Genomic DNA, 25,375 nt, shown 5'->3' on the forward strand with positions numbered 1-25,375 from the left:
CAGTACTAGAAAAAATATGATGTAAGATATTGAAGAGTTAGCTTTCGATTAATGCGCCGTGTTGAACAACTTTGGACCAATTGAGACCACCTTTGTTTAAATGAACAAATACCAACCAAGTGATTGGTATTTTTTATTTATTAAACCTTGTGTTAACCTAAAGGTAACTTCAACTAAAGAAATCTTTAACACTTGATCAGGATAAAGATTATAAGTTTCTTCCATGGCCGAGAGTGTAAGATGATTTTTTTTAAGATGATGTTTTATGATGACATTCGAAGCGAGAAATAATTAACTAGCATTCTAAATATTGCCACAAGACAAGGTTTCCATGATGCTACAGACGACAGTCTTCAACAAGGGAGGTAATTACAATGTTGTGACCATTAAAAAGGAGTTCCATACGGGCATTTTATCTTTGCCCGTGGGCAAGATAAGAATATCTAGCATGGTTAAATTATTGGATGTACTTATCTGAGGTGGTAGAAAAGTTGTATCCATAATACTTCACATAATAATATATCGGCAGTAAATAAATAAAAATGTTAAACATCCTGATATTATATACACGACGTGTATATAATATCAGGATGTTTAACATTTATTTATATATTAAACGTGATGTTATTCAATAATCCGATATATATATATATATACATAAAAATAAAAACAGTTTGTCACATTTCAATTCCTCCATGCTTGTATACAATATCAGTGATACAATCACATTACATAATTTGCAGTCCAGACGACAACCTTTATATGGAACTGCAACCTATCTCTTCAAAAATCGGAGCTGCAACCTATCATTTTCTTTTCGTGCTCATATCTTTTAAAATCATTAAAATATTCGTTGCCAAATGCATATGCCTGTTATGTTTAAACAAAACTTAAGTGTTTTATGCGATTTTCCCAAATTACAACCTCATTTTCTGCTAAATCCGAGCCAAAATGATAAATGGAACTGTAACCTACCAGTCGGATTTCGTACATTTTGGAATCATTGCAGAAGTGTTCTCGAGAACGGTTCAAGTTTCAAGGAAAACATGGATATGCTAATACACACTAGGTAGGTGGGCATATGATAAGCTATGTTAAAAAATAAAGAAAGTTTTATAATTATATGTATTGCCTTGATTTTCGGCTCGAGTCGAGCGTTTTGGTGACGCCATCTTGCACTGAAACCTACCATTTGGTCACGTGGATTCCCCGCCGTGAAGGCACAAGCGGTAAAAATAATTCAAAAAAAAAATCCCTAGTTGAAAACCGCTCTTACTTCATAGTTCGCGCTGTGTTTTATGCAAGAGACAGTTTATAGGCTATTTCAATTACTATTATTATTATTATTATTATTATTATTATTATTATTATTATTATTATACAGTATGCGTAGGCTGTCAAAGTATGTGCTTTCTTTGACGCCCAATATATCGCTTTGTTCTCCCGACATTTGCAAAACGATTTTTCCTGTCGATTTTATTGTATGCCTTACCGATCAAAACTCTCTCAAAAGAATCCTTAGCTCTTTTCGAGAAACGTTCTCTGAAAGTAAAGAACGCAAGTATTCGCTTAATTATAGAACCAACGGGAGGGACAGCCAAAAATTATCTCCCCTGAACATCCATTGTATGTTATCTTTTCTTTTTATTGTTTTCACATTTCTAAAATATACAATACATTAAAACGTAACTTTATACATGCTTGTGAAATATGGATTTTATTACATTTCATAGTACCGGGTATGCCTTAATCCTTATGAATAAAATTATTACGTTTATAATACAAGTTTAATCAGGTAATATATTAAACGCACATGCGCAACAGTGACCGTTTATAATACAAGTTTAATCAGGTAAAATATTAAACGCACATGCGCAACAGTGACCGTTTATAATACAAGTTTAATCAGGTAAAGTATTAAACGCACATGCGCAACAGTGACCGTTTATAATACAAGTTGAATCAGGTAAAATATTAAACGCACATGCGCAACAGTGACCGTTTATAATACAAGTTGAATCAGGTAAAATATTGAACGCACATGCGCAACTACAGTGACCTTTTATAAAATGGTAAGCAAATGGAAAATACAATTATGCAGTTTACAATGTATATCAAAAAATAAAAAAAATAAAAATGTTTTATATATACTTCAGTGAATATGGAAAAAGTACTATGTTTTATAAAGTTCATAACAGCCTTTTAACTACTATTATGCATCCGTTGCTCATTGAAACAACAATGCTGAAGTCAACGTAAGGTCGGATATGTTTAATTTGCATATACGCGGTGCTTCGAGGTAGATACTAAAATAACATAATTGTCCTTCCTCCGAATAAAGGTGTGTTTTTATGAAAACTATGGTGTGCATATACATGTATACTAAATCTCGGACACGGATATGAAGAGTTTCACGGAGTTTTAATCTTAGACTAATTGGAAGCGAATGAGAGAAGGAAGATCTAAGACACCTGGACAAGGACCAGAGAGTTTAACTTGTTATTTAATCATATATTTAAACAAACATTACGTTTAACAAAAATGTACTATAGTATAGTTAAACTTGATTTCTGTATTTTCCAATGCTGTACTTTTAAACCCAAATCTTGTGTATCATAACTACCTGGTATGCCCATTTAGGTAAGCATAAACTTCATCAAGGCAAATTGTAATACTTATATACGTATTAAAGATGAGATGAAGAGTATCTTATGCGTCAGATATGGATTTGGTTACGTCCTTCCTTAACATTAATTTACTAGGTCCCATATTGATTTTTGTAGGAGCATCTCTTGGTGAACTTTGACGTGAAGATTCACTTTCACTTCCGTCTCGAGTTTCAAACATTTTCTTCATGTCGGAAACTCCTCCAGCTCTTGCTAGCTCACCAACATCTGCATAATCTTTAGTATTAACATTATCACTCTTAACAACACTCTTCTTCTGTTTATTTGCACCCTTGATCGCACCTGCTTTGGTTTCAACATTACCTTTTTTCGGTTCAACGCTATCTGGTTTCCTTTTTTCTTTATTTTTCACTTTAAGTTCATCTAAAACCGAACCTGCCGTTTTAGCTGTGCTTACAACAGTTTCATTTTGTTTCGCTGTTTGTACTTTCTGTGTTTTATCTTTTGGTTTTTGCAGCTTCTTTTTCGCGTCTAGGACTTCATTCCCGATGTTGAACTTAACGTTTGAGTCTTTATTTGTAAATACAGATCCAGCATGTGTATTCTCTTTAAGTGCGTTGGAATTTTCTAAATTACGCGGAGAAGATGATCGCGATCTTTTGTTTATTGGCTCCAGATATTCTGTGGAATCATGGGGACTTAAAGTATTTGCAGCAGTTTGTTTCAGTTTTAAACTTGCTGCTTTAAGCTTCGCATCAACATCTTCATAAGTAGAATCTCTACTATCGTCTAAATTTCTATTTGTTTCATTGTCACTAACATCTGCGTAGTCATACATTGGTGGACTATTTTCGTCCAAATGCACGGACTCCCTCGGTGATAATCGTGGACTTGGTGTAAGCGACCCTTTTGCGTAATCGTATTTAAGTTGATTGCCTTCGACTTGTATTTGCTTTGGAGACAAGCTATTGGATTTCGGCATCTTCTCCAAAGTGTCCAAAATCGGACTCGTATTTGACGAAACTTCGTTTATAGAACCAGGGGTCAATCTTGGCGACGGAGGGGGTCGGGAAGGCGGTTCGGGGCGAATGTTTTCACTTGAAACACCAAACGTTGCTAGTCTATCGCCTGCTGTTGGATCTAGCTTAAACTCAATGTAAGCATCGGCAAGCTCTACAGCACTTGCTTCTTTTTCCATGTTCTTTGGTGAATTAGCAGGTGATTGCACATCTTTATTGTCCTGATGCGAATTCTGCAAATCTATAGCACCAGTGTGAGAATATATGTGATTTCCAGTATTTGTTGATTTCTGTAATATTGGCTGCCTTATTTCAACCTTTGCATGGGCTATTTTGTGCAAATGGTCATATGATGCAGAGGAGGCGTTACTGATGCGTGGATGGTCTGTAACATTCGGAGAAAGGTTATCTTGTTTCTTAAAGTAAGAAAATAGTTTATCTTTCTTTTGCTTTATCTTTCCTAAAGCACTTTTCTTTGGTTGAACAGGTCTATTTACATCAACACTATTCTCAAAACTGTGTGCGCCGCCATTTTCTAAAGAAGGAGGCGAAACATACTCATTACTCTTTCGTGCACCAGGGACATAAACTTGATCGTACTGTGGCCCATTGGGAACGTAAACGGGGTCATAGTTAGGGGAGTTTCCCTTCGGTACATAAACGGGGTCATAATTTGGCGTTGAAGTTGAGGTTTCCGGTACGAACCCTATTTCAGCATATTCCTCTTCCTGCTCACCATCGACGCTATAATTGGCATTTGCTACAGCACCTGGTAACGCCGCTTTTGGTGCCTGCTTTTTGCCAAATCTGAATCCGCGTCTGAAATATAATATTTTATGAAAAATAAAGTTGACTAAGCTCGAAAAATAGTTTTACATATACTATTTATACTTCAAAGTATAACAGATGAACTCAACATGCAGCATTGGCATCAATTAGGTAGGTAATAGACTGTTTGTTTACATTGGACTTTACTTGACGACACTTCATCAGATTCATAACAACACCTGCTTAACTGTGCTTTATAGTAATATGTTTTCGCGATAGTTTTGTTTACAACACACACACAAAGCGATTACAATCTCCGCTATCTCCGACTTGTGTTGATGCATTTGTTTTATACAGCACACCATCAAATAATTAAGGCGGCACATTTTGAATGGAACCGGGGCTATAACGCATAAAGCATCTTAGTGAGTTTTTTTTTTATTTGTGCAAAAATATTATATATTTTTTTATAAATTATTATCAATTTCAAGAAAACAGACAATGTTTTTATACCCAAAACATGAGAATTACCAAGAAAAATGTCGTGATACGGATAAATTTGATGGAAAATGGACGGTATTCAAAATATTCGTTGTTAAAAATTCGCAATTTTTTTTAGAAGCTTATGGAAATGGCCACGTGTGTACTTCTATTTCTAAACAATGTCGTTAAGCATTCGGAGCTCCTCGGTCATTTTTATCGAAAACAAGCTCGGATGTATTATGACGGTTTACATACTCAAAAAGCGGTACGTTAAAGTTCGCTGCAAGTAGATCGCGTAGTAATTTTATTTAGCAGTTAAATTTTATGACTTAACTCATGGGAATCTTAATTATGTTTGTAATAATACACTTCACTGCAAATCAAATTAAACTTAGATCAATGAATACAACTATAAAACACTACATTTAATTAATGGTTTACTTAAAATTTACGAACTACTTCAACTGATGTACCGGCATACATCCGAAGTTGTGTTCCGATTAAATGGCCGAGGAGCTCCGAATAAGTCGTAAAGGTATGTTTTTCTTGTACACGTTTAGAAGCAAAAAGACAATGACACGAGGAAAGGAATTAATGCGAAAACTTTACAAACTTAAAGAGAAATGTCGCAAAATATAGTACAATTGTACTACTGAATACTATTGAAACTCAATATAGGCTAACCCCAGACAAGATTCATACAGAAATGAAATTTTTAAATGTTTTCCGAAGGTTTAATCCTTACGCAAAAAAAATCGAAAAGTTCCCGCCTGGGAGACTCTACAAACCAAGATGGTGTCGAAAAAGGTTGCCATAAATTGCTTATTTGGCACTTAAAGGTTTGCTTGATTATTACAAGTTATATGTAGGTTGAAAGAGTGACAGAAGCGAGAAATAATATAATCTGCAAAGCTTCCTTCTCAGTTACGTTGTGATTTTATTTTGTTTTGTGCATAAAGCACTTTATTTTTTTCACGTTTATAAATTGCCACCGTTAATCCTTATATTATGCTTAAAATATGTATATCTTGAAAACATTTTTTTGAAATATATATTGCTTAAACCAAATGTATAGGAATTTAAACACTGACCAATGCAAACATGGTTGGTCTATTCTATGTGTCCGCGTCCTGGCATGCGCATTTACGCGGAATCACGAATATGAACCCAATCGGAACTTCTCGGTCATGTTACGTCGAGATGTACCTCGGATGTATGCCGGTGCATTATTTTTTCTCGGAAAAATAATATCAATGATAATAAATCATAGCGTTTAAACGTGTAATTTGTATTACTAAGTTCAAATTTCCCCTCAGTAATGTGTTTTATTGCATAATTCATTAAGATTTTTTTAAATATTAAGTCGTGAGGCTTAACTTCTTAATTGAAATCACTACGCGATAAACATGCAGCGTAGTTCAATGTAAATAATTCTAACATTGTAAACCGTCCATACACATCCGAGGATGATTTCGATGTAAAGTGGCCGAGATGTTCCGATTGTATGAACCGAGTTATTTTTAAACTAAACTGCAACTTCAACATGTTTATGTGGCAACATGTGCTGGTGGTGTTTACATCTTTTTTTTAAGAATTTAATGAAAAAATAGGTTACCTGCGATAGCAGTAAAAGTAAAAAAAGGCCCCAGCGGCGGCTATCAGAATCAGGAGAACGAGCACTACCGCCACTGCCACTCCCGTATTTATACCTCCGTCTTTCAGGTTTCCTGTATGTGGACAAAATGTGTAAATGATTTGAATATTAAATGATGTTGTGCGCCTGACTGTGTAATACCGTACAATGCGAAAAGCGCTAAGAACAGTGTGTGTATACCACGTGATAAATTGCGTCATAAATGCTAAGTCGGAAGGCAATATTTTGCTTCGAATGTTTCGAACAAAGATAACTTTCCTATTTCTTTACCATTTTAAATGAAACATAGCGCAGCCTCCGCCGCTTACGTAGCCCCGCCTTCGGTCTTTTACCAGAGTTTGATTGAGAGTTGAGTTTCTTAAAACACTTCGACAAACCTTAAGTTTTCACAATAACGACGGAGCACTGTCAACACATTATTTTGGAAACAGGTTTGTGTTCGATGAAACTAATTACCTTATCAAACTCAAAACGAAGGCGGGGCTCTTTAAACGGCAAACACTGCCCTTTGTTTCATTTAAAATGGTGTAGTAAAATAAAAAGTTATCTTTGATTTAAGTCTTCATTTTAAGCAAAATATTGCCTTCCGACGTAGCATTTATGACGTAATTTATCACGTAAAATACACAAACGGATGAATATAACTACATGAACATCGCTTGAATCATTTATTAGGACTCCCACATCTATAGATTGGCAAATAGCAGCTTATAGAGAAAAAAATGTTTTTATTATCAAAATCGAAGTAATGCAAATCGTTAGTAGAAGTAGAACCAAGTTTCTGAAAGTTAGCACCATGCAGATTATATAGATCTGTAAATGTTCAAATTTTGTTTTTAATTTAAAAAAATGATTTATATACGTTAATAGCGCAATGGGGAATAAAAATAGATACACGCACATGCGCAGTTGACAATAATACAGTAATATCAATTAATCACGTGACAATCCTGATGACAACACTTAATTTGGTTCCGTGCTGAGGAGTGTTAACGGGAATGTTTTAATGTGGACTATGCAGTTTGGTGCCAATCTATGGCCAATCTATGGGCATGTCAACAAAGAGAACGATCCATAATAGGAATCGTCCTCGTAGTATAAGGTCATACATCGAAAACAATAAAGAAATGTGAATTTTGAACAAAATGATTGTTTTGATAATAAATCACCATCGAACGCTTAAATAGAAGCTTAATTTGATGTTAGCATTTTTATGTGAGCCAATGACAATTGATGATTTTTTCACATTTTTTGTTCATTTAATAAGTTACGTAAATCTTTTTAGACAACAACTGTTAAAAATCTCTTAACGCTGCACTCTCACAGATTAAACGTTTTGACAACTTTTTTATTTTGTGTCTTTGAATGAGCCAATTTTTGCGAAAATTCATTTATATAAGACTAATTAGATCGCAGATTTTTATATTTAAGTTAAAAAATAACGTTTTATGCATTTTTCTTAAACCGTTTGTAACGGTTTAAACCATAAAACATTGATTTACGAACAGAAATTTGCAAATCTGCGGTCTGATCTTTTGTCAGCAATCTTTTATCATTGGTTTTGCAGATATTTACGCAAACATTTTCTTTTTCCAAGACAAAAAATAAATGTGACAACATTAAATGCATTATTTTATCGAAAAAGAGTTTGAAATGCTCTTGAAAATTGAAATATTTAATGCTTGGATTTACAAAATTAAAATCGTAATGAAGTTCTTTCAGTTCATGTTTGGTGTTTGTCTATAAAAGGTAAGTAAATAATTACTTAATTTCAACAAAGTTTAAAAAAAGTCAATGACAATAAAGTATTTGAACAAGTCACTTTAAAGCTGCATTATCACAGATTGGCTATTTTGACAACGTTTTTCTGTTTATTTATTTTTGTCTTGGAACGAAATTTATGCGAAAATGCATGGATGCCAGTCATCAAGACTGCTGACAAAAATAGATTGCAGATTTTTGTATTTAAGTTCAAAAAACAATGTTTTATGCAATTTTCTTAAACCGATATTAACTGTTGAAGCCACAAAAGATTCATTTTCGAACGAAAATATGAAAATCTACGATCTAATTTTTTGTCAGCAATCCAATATCATTGGTTTGCAGATATTTACGCAAAAATTTGCCCTTTCCAAGACAAAATATAAAAAAAGTTGTAAAAATGGTAAATCTGTGAGAGTGCAGCTTTTATTATTATTTAAATATGCAATGCCTCCCTATGCGATGCCACCAAAATAAAGGACCACAATAAAAATAAGAGTTTTCCCTTTTTTGTCATTCTTGGTTCGGTGTGTCTGTCATGGCTATTGATAGTATCATGTATGTATAATGTTATTTACTATACATGTTGTTAATTTTAAATGTCAATGTATGAGCATTCCTTACTAAAATAAATATATCTATCTATCTATCTTTCTAAGATATTATGATACGTTTTTTTTTTGTACGTGGGTATGTGCACTTTTTGTGTTTATATTCTTACTAGTTCTAACGGACATGAAAGAAATGACTTATGTGAGCATCGTTGTACACTCAAGTTTAAAAAGAACATTCGCAAACGATTTAAGAACTCATCTAAGGCTTTAACTTAAGCCTGTACGCAGTACATTTAACTTCACGTGCAAGTGCACCTACACGTGTTTCTTTTTCAACTTCTATAATAACCCATATCAATGAATAGCGATGGCTTTTTAATAAATACGTGGACATTGTATAGAAAAAATAAAACTTAAAATGGTTAAGAATACATGTTAAGAGTAGTCGGTGCAAAATGTATACAAGTGCATTTTCTTAGTTTCCACGGCTGAAATATAATTTGTGAATAGCCATTAGCCACAGTATACCGGAAGCATCCGTAGTGTTGTAAGTTGATGTAATCGGGGTGCTGGAGGTACCTGGGTCTCCACCGGAAGTGGATTCCGCGGTGGTCGGGCGTGCCGTTGGTGTCTGGACAGTACGGGCACACTTCACAGTAACGTCTGCGTCGTTTTCCGCTGAAATATTCAACAGCTAAAACCTTAAAAGTACTACTTATTATATGTTGCATTAGACTGGTAGCGAAACGTGTACTTACATGTGTATAAAAAGCATCGCGTACAGGTAATAGTTATGAACCAGTCAATTGTAATCACGCTCCCCCCTAGACCCGGGGGTTTCCCGGTGATAGCGGGGGAAATGGGCGGTGTTTTACATTCCATGTGACCCCGCAGTGCCGAGTGGATGCGGTGGTTTTGTTTTCGCGCCGAAAATAGCGGGGAAAAGGCTTTACCTAGTATGTCCCCTACGTCGGGGGCATTTTGCGGGGATTTGGAATGACTGGATCGAAAGTCCCCGCTATTCCCCGGACCTTGAGGGACCGTGGCTGCAATTGACTGGCGCATTACAGTAACAGGTAAAGTTGTTTGCGAAGTCTCGCATTATACGTGTTCCAGTAGGATCAACGATCCTCGCATGAAATGCTTTCCTCGTGATTTTGTAACGGTAAATACTAATCACCCGTCAAGAGTTGACGTTTTCGATGTGTCTTGTTGCCTGTTTCATTAGGATCTTTGTCGTTTAATCAATAATCTCAAATCTGTATAAACGTCACAAATGGCAACAATTTGATTTTTTTATTTCCTTTGCGTTCAATGCATTTTTAATACTGAATAAATTCGCAGAAATACGTAGCAAGATGAACATATGACACTAAGAAAAATTCAGTTAACGTCTAAGATCGACTTAAACCTTTGAAACGACCCCTTTGTTATCGAATACACTTATACACTTTTTAAATGTGCACAGACTTTGATGACGTAGAACGCAAAAAGATGATCAAACGTACACGTACATGTATCGTTTCGCAACGTCTTTAATGTTTGATTAATTCAGTACTTGTACCAAGTGGTTTTATAATAGTTTGAACATGCAAGCAATTTCATTGGTCAACAGTCATTATTTGATAAATATTGACCAATTATTAAACAGTTCGACCAACTTAATACAAACCAAAGAACGAACCAGTAATATGCAATTGGCAGCATGTATCATAAAATACTCCATCAAATAAGCTTATAGAAACCTGTAAAACGTTACATAATAATGCACATGTTCTATAAATCAATAGTTTTAAGACAAAATTTTAACTTACCAGACACTTTAATCCATACAAATTCAGGTAAGTCCAATGGGCCAGTCTTATATAGATTAGTAAGCAGCAGTTCAACGTTTTTAGAAAATGTCGTATTAACTTCATCGTATTTAAAATTGTCTTCTTCGTTCAAAGTTGACACACAACCTGTATTTACAAACGTCGTAGAAATCGCTAACGATGCCGAGGGACATTCAGATCCTTGCAAAGTATTCTGCGCCTTGAACATTCTGACGTCAACATATTCCACAATGATGTTATCCGATGACGTCACGCTGCATGTGCACTCTGTCTTGTTAGAATATGGCGTCGACTGATCAAATATGACGTCAACGAATGAACGTGTTAGCATTTTGTCACTGCAGAAACTGAGAGCCTCTGTAAAAGAAATCCAATTGTATGTGGAAACGCACATAGTATATAATAATGCACCAGTCAATTGTAACAATGCCCCCTCCCCCCGCCCCTCAGGTCCGGGGGTATACCATGAAAAGCCGGGTAAATCGGTCGTGGTTTAAACTTTCCAGGTGGCCTCGCAGTGCCGGGTGAATGCGGTGGTTTTGTTTTTGCGCAAAATATATTGGGGAATGTGCCTTACCTAGGTCCCTGGGGTGCGGGGGCATTTGGCGGAGATTTTACCATCAGTTCGTCCCCGCAGGACGGCGATTTTAGCCGGGTTTGGCTGAACCAAAAGTCAAAGACCCCGCTATTTCCCGGACCTGGGGGCCGTGGTTACAATTGACTGGTGGATAATAATAACATCAAGTAATCTTGTCGACATATATTTGTTGACTGGACGAGTTATACCAACAAAAGTCGTTAAAATATGTCGATTTGTTAACTTATTAACTAGAGACGTCGATAAAATAAAGTTAAAACACTAAATGAAGATTTGTTTCTTTACAGTATCATTATGGAAGCGTATGTCGTATTTACCGATGATGTAAATTTCTCGGTTTGTTTTATGCCGAGTTATATTACACGTGCCGACCTGTTCACTTTTTCACCGGATTTGCCGACATTTTTATTAACAAAATTACTTTGTCTGCTAGAAAATGATGTCGAAAAAGGTCTTTAACCTTATTTGTCGACAAACCAGTTAAAAAGTAAACAAGTCGAAACATTTTTTGACGACTTGTTATGTAAGAAATCATCAATGGGGACAAGAATACATGAATATATGATTCATTTTTATCATCGTCATGTTATTATGACTAAAATTTGCGAAGCTGAAACCAAGATCATTCAATGCTTGAAAACCTTTAAATGCAAAGTTCATTTGCAAATAGAATAAAGTCTTAAATAACAACCACAATATCGCGTATTTATCATCGCAAAGTGCAAGAAACTTCGAATCAGATGTAAATTTCATTTTCAGAACAACTGTGGGGGATACGTACACCCAGAACACTAACACTACCTCCTGGCTGACAAGGAGAAACGTTTTGTTTCCGTGAACGAATTAAAGAACTCACTCAATAAAAAAATTACACCCCGTGCAAAGTAGCAACTTTAAAGGTTATTGAAAGGGTTTTAGTTATGATGTATAATTAAAGATGCACTCTTACTCCAAAATAAGACTTAACACATTAAATACAATTGATAACAATGGTTGTTATGAAGGATACTGAGTTTAATTTACAAGAAATGTGCAGAAAACACGGTATTTCTACCTTATGCGACCATTGTAAATCGCAGTAAATCTTGAAGCATTCACCAATCATTTAATATGTTTGCGTTTTAAGCTATTAAATACACAGTTATAATATTGTAAATAGCAATTAAAATTTTCCGTAAATGCATTATTTAGTAAGTAGTCGACGGTGTATCACTCAAAATGTATGTTTGTTTTATATGTTTATGTATTGATTTTGAATAGGAGTGTCACTCTGATATAAAGCATAAAGGTCAGTCTTGGTATGAACACAAGTTTTATTATTTGTCAATACTCACCAGGAACACAGTCATAATCAATGGTGGCGTATCCTGAGAACCGACCACAAGAGAGTCTGTTTTGTACAGCGACTGTCTGGCACTTCGGTTTCCCTGAGCATGTGCTGTGAAGATTGAAGGCGTGTAGACGGGTGTATTCACCAATACAGTCTAGCGTGTTGAAGGCACAGCAACCATTGTTTGGACTAAACAAAATAGTAATATTACTTGACTTAGACATTACTCAATTATAATTCATTAATGCATGCATAGGTATGGCATTTTTCTCGCTACAACAAGCTTTATTAGTCGCTATAGTCATGTCTCCGATACTAAGTTAGCCCGACGGATTCTGAAATTAGGAGATTTATTATACAGAAGATTAGACGAACACAACCGCCAAATTTCCATGTAGTCATTAATTGGCTTCATTTGTAGGGTTGGGGGTGGGGGATGCTTCCTAGCTAGTAAAGAGACTTTGTGGCCAACACTAAGAAATATCTGATTCATTTTTACTCTATGTCACATTAAAATCAGAAGTCGGATAGCGCCGCCGGACTTATGTCATTTTAATAACTTAGTCAAACAAAAGTTAACAGGTTTCTTTTCTCATATTTGAAATTACGAATGTATGATTGAGCAGGAAGCCAATAACACGGCCATATCACCGCCAATGTACTTGACGTAAGGATTACGATTCAATCTAGAAAGACTCTGGCGTAAACACCAGCGTACTGTTTCAAAAAATTATGCACCAGTCAAATGTTACCACGGCCCCCAGGTCCGAGGAATAGCGGGGACTTTCGGTCCAGCCAATTCCGGGTAATATCCCTGCCAAATGCCCCCGCACCCCGGGATACCTAGGTAAGGCCCATTCCCCGCAATTTTCAACGCGAAAACAAAACCACCGCATTCACTCGGCTGTGCGGGGCCACCTGGAATGTAAAAAACACGGCCAATTTCCCCCGCTATCCCCGGTATGCCCCCGGACCCTGGACCTGGGGGGGGGGGGGGGCGGTACAATTGACTAGTGCATTAGTATACAGTAACCTCAGTACGTGAATAAGAACTTTTTAAAACAAATTATGACATAGCAAGTATTACTTACTCTGTACAATCCTTTCCTTTAACTGGACACCTTCCCTCTTTGTAGCCATACTGTTGGCTTATCAGTTCTATGCGTTCACCAGCATTGCATGCGTCAAGGATCAGGTTATAACAGTCGTTATTTCCGTTTCCAAAACACGCGCTGGCTGTATGCTGGCCCTGTGCCGAGATTAAACGTAATACAGGGAGGATAACTGTTGCTGTAACGAATAAAAACAAATACGTTAATTAGACCTATTTTAGTTCATTGTGAAGGCAGATATAAAAGGGTTATTAGTCTGCGTTTTGATCCGGGAGGTTGTATTCGATTTGTATAGATTCGGAGGTTTTCACGAGGTGCAAGCCGAGTGAAATCAATTTCTGCAAAAATCAGCGAGAGTCGAATACGACATTCCGGATCAAAACGCAGTACTAATAAACCTTTTATTATATACATTACTGGTTAGATCACTTAAAAGCCACATGTTTTCATAATAAATGTCATTTTAGCGACGCACTATTTGTGTTTATGACGTCATTTTAACATCGCGCAACGATACTTGTTATGACGTGACGTCACAATAGTGGAATACGGACTACCGTATTTTGCGATATGTAATGCGTGTGGATTTATGATGGGGATATAATAAAATAGCTAAAACTAATCAAGCCCGAATCCGTTTTGCGGCCTTCTAGAAAACATGGTCGGTATTCCTAAAACATCTTAAGTCATTAAATAACTTTATTTATTAAATAACTATTAATTATTGTCCCTTAAACACAGCATTTGCCTCGTCCAATAATACAAAGGCCTCCTCTATAACAGTGCCAATATCTATATTAGTTAGCGGCCCCGGGCCGAAAAGGGATAAAAATATAAAACTGTCAATAAATAAGTGATTTAATAGGGTTCTGTTATATGTCCGGGGGCACTCGTATTGGCACGAGACTGAACATTTAAGATAAGAAACTAAAAGTTTTGATTGGCCTGTATATTTAGCTGACCAATAGGCTTGGAATCACTGAGGCATGTTTAAGGATAAGATCGATATTGAATATTGGCCGTGGTCATGTTCTATAATAACCTTATACTATCTGAAATACTTTATTTCCATTGATTTTATTTCTATACACTTTTTATGTTAACAAACATATACTTTTTTTACTTTTCTTCAAAAGTCTTAGGAAATCGACTTATTATAAGTGAATAAATGACTAAAAAGTGCTTTTGAATACGACCCCAGAGCTCCAACAACTCCTCTTGAATTCCACTACGTCTTTCACTACACCATTCCCACCATCTCTAAATTTTGGTTGATTTTGTAATACAGTTGGACTGTTGACCCAAACGGTACGTCATAGCTACATTATTTATTTGAAAATCTACAGAAACAGCTCAGAAGCAAAAAGTTTAAACATAAGCCCCGTTTAATGGCAAAGACAGAGTACACAAAAACAAACAATCACAAACAAGAAACATGAAAAAACAGCACAAAACTTCACAAACAACACAGTGCATATATAGTATATATAAGACTAGGTATGTTTATCAAGGATTGTAAGGTTTGGTACCGCCTTGGAACGGTCAGTAAAATGAAAAAATACTGGGGGGTTAAACCAGTTTGTGCGCACAACCCCACTCTTATCCCAACAATCCTGAGTAGACATGCAAAAGGTAATATTATCAAAGTACATGTTTGCATTAACTTGAGGAAACTTACAGGTCTTATCCATTTACGTTCCACTGTATAATCAAGATTGCATGGTGTTACAAAGTATCCGATTAGCGCAGTGGTTAGCACACTCGCTTCTCACCTAGGCGACTTAGGTTCAATTCCCGGCATGGGCGCATGTGAGTTTGGTTTGTGGTCACCGTAAGTCGGACAAGTTGGTTTCCTTCGGATATTCCAGTTTTCGCCACAACACAAGACAAAACTCTCGTGCAACATTGTGCCAACGATATTGATGAATATAATGCAGTAATGACTTGTTTGACAATCGTTTTACAAATGAATAAGTTTTAACAAAGGTACCTTATGTGCAGTTGTGGGAATTTAGGAAGCATGGTGACCATGGTTAAAATTGTTATCAATTTAAAGGTGTTATTAGCAGTGAACGAATATGTATAGTTTTAACCGAATACTATATTGCAAAAGCTTATAATGCCTCGACATACAATCGAACCCCGTTGGCTCGAACTCGCTTGGCTCGATTTCCTCGTTGTCTCGAACTGGATGTTAAGGAAGGATTTATTTCTACTGAAAGATTGCATTCCCATATGACTCGAATTTCTCGAGGCTCGATGTATTTTCGCTGGTTCCTGGGAGTTCGAGCGAACGGGGTTCGAGTATATTGCTAAAAGGACTTGCAGTAAAAATAAAGAACAAAAAAATCATTTACTTTACATGTGTTAGGTCGACTGTAAAAATGATTCCTAAAGTTGTAAAAGTGGACTTTTTATTTTAGCAAAATGGTTTGCATACCAATAGAAGAGGCAACGCGTGTTTTTATAACTTTTCTTTTGATAATTATGTCTAATTAAAAAATATGCATTGTTAAACATTTTTTTTTATTAAACAGTCGCTTGTTTCAATCTGTATTTGTAAATATTTTGAATGCCTCAACAGCATTCCTGTTCGCAGACTATGCCACATATTAGTGATCAAAATATGATTTTGTCCAATGAGAAGGCAGTTTTGTTTTTTATTTTTTTCTATACATTTATTTAAGTAAATCAGCAGTCAGCTGTTTTTGATTTTTATCATGCGAAGCGAAATGATTTATCAGTGACTGGCCCATTTAGTAGGTAAGTTACACAAGAAAATGCAGACCACTAAAAAGTTAAAAGTTGTTAGTATCGCGTCGCATCAAACAATCATATTTTTAAGTACATACTAACAAGCTTTACCCATTACTAAGTTGTCAGTTAGTACTTCCATTTCAAATGATTCCAAAAGTATATGTAGGGCGGCCTAGGATATGCCGTTGAGGGGGCGTAGCTTAGGTGGCGAAAGCTTTTGACTTGCGCCACTCCATCAGAAGCGACATTTATCTGGCTCAAAGTGTTTGTAAGGGAGTATGGGGGTACTCCCCCATAAAAAGTCTGATATGGTGTATTTTGGGCGCATTTATTACTCTTTTTTTCCTACATTGAAATAAAAAGTAAACTTGGACGCCCCCAGCCGCCCCCTCCCCCTGAATCCGCTAATGATATGAGTTGCCTATGTGTAGATAAACTGACATTTATTTGCGCTCGACAAGAATAAAATGCTTCGGCTAAAGTGACGATTGAATTAAAATTCTAGCATAAATCTAAGAGTTTCAAATTTTATCAAAATGAAACAAAGTGCTTTAATTGTATTTACGGTCGACACTAGCGTATTTTAATACCAAACATACTGCAGCTAAACTATTGATCTATTTCAGTCCTCCGATGGATTTCTTCATCTTTCAAGAGGGAATATTTAATTAGTATCGTAAAATTCAAAATTTGGTTTGACATCGATGAAACCCTTATAAATTCACAAGTAGTGTTTACAAAACCAAGCCTATGACAACAAAACTATCAGTAAGACAAAGCGTCCGACTACGCCTATACAATACTGACGCATCTCTTCCGTAATTTGATACGTCGATGAGCTGTTTTTACGCGTAATGAGGCACGTTATTGAAAACTTATACTTAACTTCGTGGTCTGTTTTTACCAGTTTAAACTACATCCAGTATAACCTTCTAATGGTATCCTATTTTTAAAGCTGCACTCTCACAGATTGACCGTTTTGACAACTTTTTTTAGTTTTGGTCTTAAACTGAGCCAATTTTTGCGTAAATGTCTGAGGGCTGACAAAGGATTAGATCGCAGTTATACATATTAAGTAAATATTTTTTGCCGAAAAAGTCCTTTTTCTTTAGCGTAAGTGACGCTTTTAGCCATATTACTTCAATTTTCGAACGTAAATATTTTAAAATGCGATCTGATATTTTGTCAATAATCACTGGCATCCTGATATTTACGCAAAGATTTGTTCATTCCAAGATAAGAAAAAAAAAACAATTGTTAAAACGGTCAAATTGTGCAGCTTTAAGGACATCATTTAAAGTGACACTCTTATTCAATATCAATGCATACACATGTTTAATAAATTTCAATTTGACTGCTAAAACTTTAACTACTTACTAAATAATGCATTTACGGAAAATATTAATTACTTATATCAATATTGTAATCGTGTTTTTAATAGCAGAAAGCGCAAAAATATTAAATGATTGGTGATTGCTAAAAGATTTACAATGGTCTACTATAGTCTCATAAGATAGAAATACCATTATGTTTTATGCTCATTTTTTCAAATTAAACTCGGTATCCTTCATAAGAACCATTGTTTTTGACATTTGTTCAACCTTTTTGGAATATATTATTAATTGTGCTTAATCTTATCTGGGAGTAAGAGTGCATCTTAATAAAAACATTTCAAATACATTTATGTGTGTGTGCGTGTGTATGTTTCTTTCAGAAGGCCACATTGTAAATAAGTCGTGTGTTATGTTTGTTTATAATATGATGCCTATGTCTTAATGTGTTACCTTCTTTAAATAAAGTAAATATTATTATTATTATTTTTATTATTATTATTATTATTATTATTATTATTATTATTATTAATATTATATTATTATTATTATTATTATTATTATTATTATTATTATTATTATTATATTATTATTATTATTATTATTATTATTATTATTATTATTATTATTATTATTATCATTTTTATTATTAGTATTATTATTATTATTATTATTATTATTATTATTATTATTATTATTTTTTTTTTTTTTTATTATTATTATTATTATTATTATTATTGTTATTATTATTATTTTTATTATTTTATTATTATTTATTATTATTATTATTATTATTACTATTATTTAAGGAACATACATGCGTTCTGTCTTGGCTATATTACAGAATCGCGTTGAGATGTGTTTATACGTCTTTTTAATTAAGTGTAACATTCGTGTTATAAGAGTTATATTTCGTTAAAAAAACAATAACAACATTAACAGCAACAACAACATCATGCTTTAAAATGGTGTTTTCATTTTTAAGAACTTGTACATATTTTTAATTAAAGTCAAAAATGTTATGCATAAAATGCACTAAATTTAATGCGTTTCTTTCGTTAAACTACCTGGACTCTGTACCTTTAAAATATAAGCACAGTTAACAACGATGCAATTATTCACATTGTTAACGTCAACAAAGCTTTGAGCAATCGACTCATAGTCTGCATATGTCCCTTTAACCTTTAAATCCCCTTTCATAATTGTCCATCAGATGACTCATAATCAGTTGTGTATCATATTTAAAGATAGCTTTTAAATATTTATTTCAGTGTTGGCTGAACGTAAACAGTATGATATCTTAAAACAAAAAGATAACATTTAGTACAGTTTCGAACTTAAACTACCAAACGACAAAGACGTGAGTGTACATACATAAATGTAAAATGATTAAAGTGACACTCTTATTAAAAATACATACATACACATAATTATATAACAAACATAAATTCCTAGTGATAAATTTTCAACTACTTACTAAAAAATGCATTTATGGAAAATATTAATTATTAATAACAAGATAGTAACCGTGTATTTTAAAGCTGAAAACGCAAAAATATTAAATGATTGATGAGTGCTAAAAGATTGACTGGGTGTGATCTTTTATCGTCTCATATGGTAGAATTACCGTGTTTTCTGCACATATCTTTCAAATTAAATTAGGTATCCTTCACATTGTTTTTGACATTAATTCATACTTTTTGGTATATTTAAATATAATAGTATTAATTGTGGTAAATCTTATTTGGGAGTAAGAGTGCATCATTAATATTTCTGGCCTTCCTACAACCTATGATTCACAATTTTTTATATAAGATTTCGAATTAGGCTTTCACTTAAGAAACTATCACTGAGTAATTACTGTAATTGTCTACACACTTAAGGCGGAAGTAAATACTGACCCAATTGTTATGCCGGGAGCAATGTCCATTTAATGGTCAAGCATATAATGCTCGATCCAAATTGGTAACCGACTTAAGGAAAGATAGAATCAAATTTAATGAAGGAGATGGTCAATCTATTTGGTCGTATATGATGTTATTTATCATCTTCCAAATATTATACTCATTTGGAAGCAAAGTATGTAATAGAATAACTAATAATATCTTAAATTGACACTCTTATTCAAAATCAATACATACACATGTAACAATATTATAACCGTATATTTAATAGCTGAAAACGCAAAAAAAAAACCGTTAAATTATTGGTGAGTGCTAAAAGATTGACTGAGTGTGATCTGTTATCGTCTCATAAGGTAGAAATACTGTGTTTTCTGCACGTGCCTTTCAAATTAAACTCAGTATCCTTCACAAGAACCATTGTTTTTGACATGCATTCATACTTTATGGTATATTTAAATAATAGTATTCATTGTGGTAGATCTTATTTGAGAGTAAAAGTGTATCATTAATATTTCTGGCCTTCCTACACCCTATGATTCACAATTATTTTATATAAGATTTCGAATTAAGCTCTCACTTAAGAAACTATCACCGAGTAATTACTCTAATTGTCTACACACTTAAGACGGAAGTAAATATTGAACTAATTGTTATGACGGGATCATTATCCATTTAGTAGTCAAGCATATTATGTTCGATCAAATTTGCTTACCGACTTAAAGCTGCACTCTCACAGAAATACCGTTTTTACAACTTTTTTTTATTTTTTGTCTTGGAAAGAGCAAATTTTTGCATAAATATCTGCATTCCAATTATTAAAGATTGCTGACAAAATATCAGATCGCAGATTTTCATATTTCCGTTCAAAAATTAATGTTTTATGGCTTTAAGAAAATGCTTAAAACATCAATTTTTGAACTACAATATGAAAATCTGCGATCTATTTTTTGTCAGCAGTCTTATATAACTGGTTTCCATGCATTTTAGCATAAAGTGGCTCGTTCCAAGAGAAAAAAAAAGTCAAAACGTTCAATTTGCGATATTGCAGCTTTAAGAAAAGATAGAATCAAATTTAATGAAGGAGATGGTCAATCTATTTGCTCGTATATGATGTTATTTATCATCTTCCAAATATTATACTCATTTGGAAGCAAAGTATGTAATAACTAATACTATCTTAATGATTTAGAAGGGCACAGCCTCAATCGTCAGTAAGAATTGACCCATTATGTTCTAACTGACTTAGATTAAAACATGTTTTCATCTGGTTGGGGTACTATTTATGACTTTATGTCTGTGAAGTTGCATAATTGCAGTTTTTAACGTTTAACCAAGCCCATTAGCGATCTCATTGCCTGTACATGTAGGTTATATTCTAAATTATCTTTGTTATTTCTTTCTTAGACTTGCCTTATACAAGGAACAAAATTGTTGATATCATTTTGGACCAATAGAAAGGCAATATTTTTTTCAAAATTTATTCATATCGATTGGCCTTTTATATGCAGTAATTGTTGGTTGAATCGCCAACAGATTGAAGGTTATGTTTAAACATGGACATAACAGTTTGTCTCATCTATTCTATATGAGTACACTTATTAGAATCATAAAACCAGATAAATTATGCTTTAAATAAAACGTATTGTAGGATTTCGTAGGAAAGACCAAGTGTAACTGACATAATACTTGGTCATCTTATTTTGGTTATATTAACTTCTAAAATTAGACTTAAGCAAATTATTTCCTGTTAAAACCACACTTACATTATTTCTTTATAAGGATTGACCTGTACAAGAAACTAATATATCGGTTTCGTTCGTAACAAAAGGGAAAATATTACGTTACAGTTTATCCAAATTAGTTTCAATTAAGGTAGCACACCCTTAATGGGCACCATTTCAAACTATGATCAGCTTGATAATTTCTTAATGTGTATCTTCGTTTCCTGGATTCAAAAACAACATTTAAAAGAAATTTACCTTCAAATAACAATTTTATTTAAATTTGAATAATCCTATGAATGTAAGTTAATGAAAACAAAGAAGGAAAAAAAAATGTGCTTCTGGCTGGATTCGAACCAATACCTTGAAAGATTTGAAGTCCAGTGCTTAATGCACCAGTCAATTGTGACCAAGGCCCCAAGGTCCGGGGTTATACCGGGGATAGCCGGGGAAAATGGCCGTGTTTTTACCTTTCAGGTGGCCCTCCAGAGCCGGGTGAATGCGGTGGTTTTTTCTTCGCTTTAAATATAGCGGGGAATGGGCCTTACCTAGGGTCCCTGAGGGCGGGGGCTTTTGTCGGGGATTTTACCAACTGTTCGTCCACGCAGGGCTGGGATTTTAGCCAGGGTTGGCTGGACCGAAAGTCAAAGTCCCCGTTATTCCTCGGACCTGGGTGGCCGTGGTTACAATTGACTGGTGCATAACAACATAGGCTAAAGCATTAACATTGAAGAGTTTCAAGTGGAGGTTTTCATTAGGGGTGTGCTACCTTAAAAGCACATTTAGATCATTTTATATTGATGAATTTAGCGTTCTTTATATTCCGCTTTTTCGATGAAAACAGTCCCATCTTATTAATAATTGAACAAAAACAAACTTGCAGTGGGTCAAGTAAATGAATAAATTTGACAAAATTTAATGATTCACTTTTTCTTCCTGTTTAAATTGACACGCTTCACTGCCAGAGAGTGAGTGAGCATAAAGTTTAACATACCATACGCAAATAAAGTTGTTATTAGATACACTAAAGCTTCACTCTCACAGATTGTAAGTTTTGACAGTTTTAAATCTATGTCTTAGAATATGCTGATTTTGGCATCAATGCCTTCAGTTCAGTAGTAAAAGATTACTCACAACAGAACAGATCTTAATTGTTCGAAAAACGGCCGTTTGATCCATAAACACATGAATTTTCGACCATAAATATGAAAACTGCTATCACATTTTAAGTCAGTCCTCTAATATCACATTTCTCGAAACATCTTCAAGAAGTGACACTCTTATTCAAAATCAATACATACACATGTATAACAAACATCATTTTTACTCATACACCTTTAACTACTTACTAAATAATATTTAATAGCAGAAAGCGCAAAAAAATAAATGATTGGTGAATGCTAAAAGATTTACTGTGGTCTGCCATAGTCTAATAAAGTAGAAATACCGTGTTTTATGCTCATTTCTTTCAAATTAAACTCGGTATCCTTCATAAGAACCATTGTTTTTGACATTTATTAATCCTTTTTGGAATATTAAAACAATAGTATTAAGTGTGGTAAGTAAGAGTGCATCTAACCCTATAACTGAATCAAGCAGTGCACACTTTATTTGATTATGTATAAATTGTGTACTATTTTATTTTTAAAGAGTATTGATGTTTTTAAAGTAAATACTATTTAAGATAAATAAGATAAATAAGATAAACTACTTGCTGCTTCGTAAAGTCATATTTATGTAAGTTATATTGCTAAATAAAATAATATACTTAAATGAGTTACGCTTACTAATTTTCGAGAGATTTGGGCATTGTGTCAAGAAATTCACACAAAAAATAGCTCATACCAAGACAAAGATAAATAAAAACAAATGTCAAAACGGTCAATATTTGAAAGTGCAGCTTTAACCAATATCGTCATTGTTTTTGAGTCATGTTAAATGAGGATAACTTCTCAACATGTACATGTAGTTCATTAATATTACAAAACATGCTTACAATGTTTTGTTTAAAAAATTTTGTATCGCGACATGGTTATAAACGTGTATTCAATTTAAACAAGTTTCCTACTTTATTCATCAATCATAACTACAAACAAATGCCACTGGTAAGTTTATTTGAGAGTTACAAAATGTTAAGTTTGAATATTCATATTTTAAATACATATATTTAAACTTTTTTATTTATTTAAAAAAAAGAAGTTTTTTTTCATAAAATTGCTGCATTATCACAGTAATAATATTTTGTTTTCTTTCATGCTTTTCGATGAAATATGAAGTTTTATCAGTGAAATAACAACAGTAGATATCAATTTGGTGAAATTTAATCATGTTATTTATGCAGGAATGGTTAATCAATATAAACATTAATCTCGATGTTAATATCTTAATTGCACTTACTTAATGATGACTGGCTTTCTTTAAACTTAAACTAGGCTAAGACTACACTAATAAACAATAATAAATCACACAGATGATTTAGACTTAAAAGCTTCATTAACTTTCACACCATATAAGGTGCTTATATTGTACAATATATATAATATAATTGTTTATGTAACTTTTTTAGAAAGGTATATAAGTTTTAATGTTTGTGAAAAAATCCGCTTGCTATCATATTATTGAAAGACACAATCATAAAGGTTTGAACATGAACTATTTGAAGAATTCATCAAGGTTAAACTTACCTAAGAAAATATACATCCCGACAGTTCACATGCTAAACTCCTTCAAAACAAAACCCTCATTCACATGTTAATATAACACTATGAGCTGTCCTTATTTTAACAATCTTAGTATAGTCAATATCAAACAATACACAAAACATGGCTAAGTCCCTCCTAGATATCAGTTTAAATTCACATTTTGTAAAGAAATTTCATCTCGCTTTTATGAAGAGTCATGCGAGGTTGAAATTATACCCTTACTAGCGTTGAACCACGGATTTTATTACTTTCAAGTTTACAATGTAAACTCTCGTATTCCGTAGATATATAAACAACGTTCACATCGCCATCTAATCAATTGATTTTGTTGAAGCGATTTAAAATTAAGAATTAACGTATCCTTTAAAATAAGGTTAAAATAGAAAATGGCAATAAGTCATTCATGCACAATCCCTATCAAATGGTTTAAATGATGCTTGAGTACTTGCATACTAAATTTAAACTTTCAAGGTTTTACTGAACATGCTTTAAAGCTGCACTCTCACAGATTTACCGTTTTTACCACTTTATTTTTTTATCTTGAAAAGAGCAAATTTTTGGGTAAATAGTTGCAAGCCAATAAAAAAAGATTGACGACAAAAGATCAGAACGTTACTAACGGTTTAAGAAAAGTACATAAAACATTATTTTTTAACTGAAATATAAAAATATGTGATCGCAAAAATTGGCTCGTCCCCCCAAAAAATAATCAAAGAGTTGTCAAAAGGTTCAATCTGTGAGAGTGCAGCTTTAAAGGGACTAGACACAAGATGGTGTCGGCTAATACACTCAGTATTTCCTAAACAAAAAGCCGATAATTGTCAATACGAGCTAGTATTTGGCCGATAATTGTCAATACGAGCTAGTATTTGGCCGATAATTGTCAATACGAGCTAGTATTTGGCCGATAAAATATCATTTTACATGCTTTAGAGAATAAAGGAAACAATCTTGTCGGCACAAACAGCTGATTTCGCCGTCTGAAAATGGCGAGGAATGATTTCCCCGTTGGAAAAAGCGAGAAATGTTGTTGTTTTTTTATCTTCTTGCATGTCACGTGATTGTCACTTACCAACCAATAATCGTTTAAGCCAACTCATTTCATTTTTCAGCAGTGTAAATCTCTTTCAAAAGTTTCCATCGATTAATTTCATCACCGTAGTTTGTTCTGAACTATGAACAATCGCAACAGATGTTTATCGCCCCACAAAATAGAGGG

At 33.9% G+C, this 25,375-nt stretch overlaps 1 protein-coding gene across 2 annotated transcripts; it reads right to left on the reverse strand.

Annotated features, from left to right (window-relative positions):
• Nucleotides 1–1,671: 1,671 nt before the first annotated feature.
• Nucleotides 1,672–24,328, reverse strand: LOC128236893 (uncharacterized). 2 transcript variants are annotated; one of them, XM_052952024.1, is made up of 7 exons: nucleotides 24,139–24,328; nucleotides 13,721–13,919; nucleotides 12,634–12,818; nucleotides 10,681–11,058; nucleotides 9,446–9,544; nucleotides 6,513–6,624; nucleotides 1,672–4,465 (listed from the first exon to the last, which is right to left on the reverse strand). In XM_052952024.1, the coding sequence occupies exons 1-7, from the start codon at nucleotides 24,152–24,154 to the stop codon at nucleotides 2,710–2,712; spliced, it is 2,745 nt and encodes a 914-aa protein (XP_052807984.1). In that variant the 5' UTR covers nucleotides 24,155–24,328; the 3' UTR covers nucleotides 1,672–2,709. The 2 variants fall into 2 exon arrangements, with proteins under 2 accessions (XP_052807984.1, XP_052807983.1); XM_052952023.1 differs by having other exon boundaries at nucleotides 9,395–9,544.
• Nucleotides 24,329–25,375: the final 1,047 nt, after the last annotated feature.

This window comes from Mya arenaria, chromosome 6 (assembly GCF_026914265.1).
Source record: "Mya arenaria isolate MELC-2E11 chromosome 6, ASM2691426v1".
Classification (NCBI taxonomy): Eukaryota; Metazoa; Mollusca; class Bivalvia; order Myida; family Myidae; genus Mya; species Mya arenaria.

What these genes read in the sequence shown, in the direction of transcription:
- LOC128236893 (XM_052952023.1), bottom strand. An exon ending in TGATTATGACTGTGTTCCTG is followed by an intron (nt 11,059 to 12,633) that starts GTGAGTATTGAC and finishes TTTCTTTTACAG; the next exon opens with AGGCTCTCAGTTTCTGCAGT. An exon ending in CAACACTACGGATGCTTCCG is followed by an intron (nt 6,625 to 9,394) that starts GTATACTGTGGC and finishes GTCCACATACAG; the next exon opens with GAAACCTGAAAGACGGAGGT.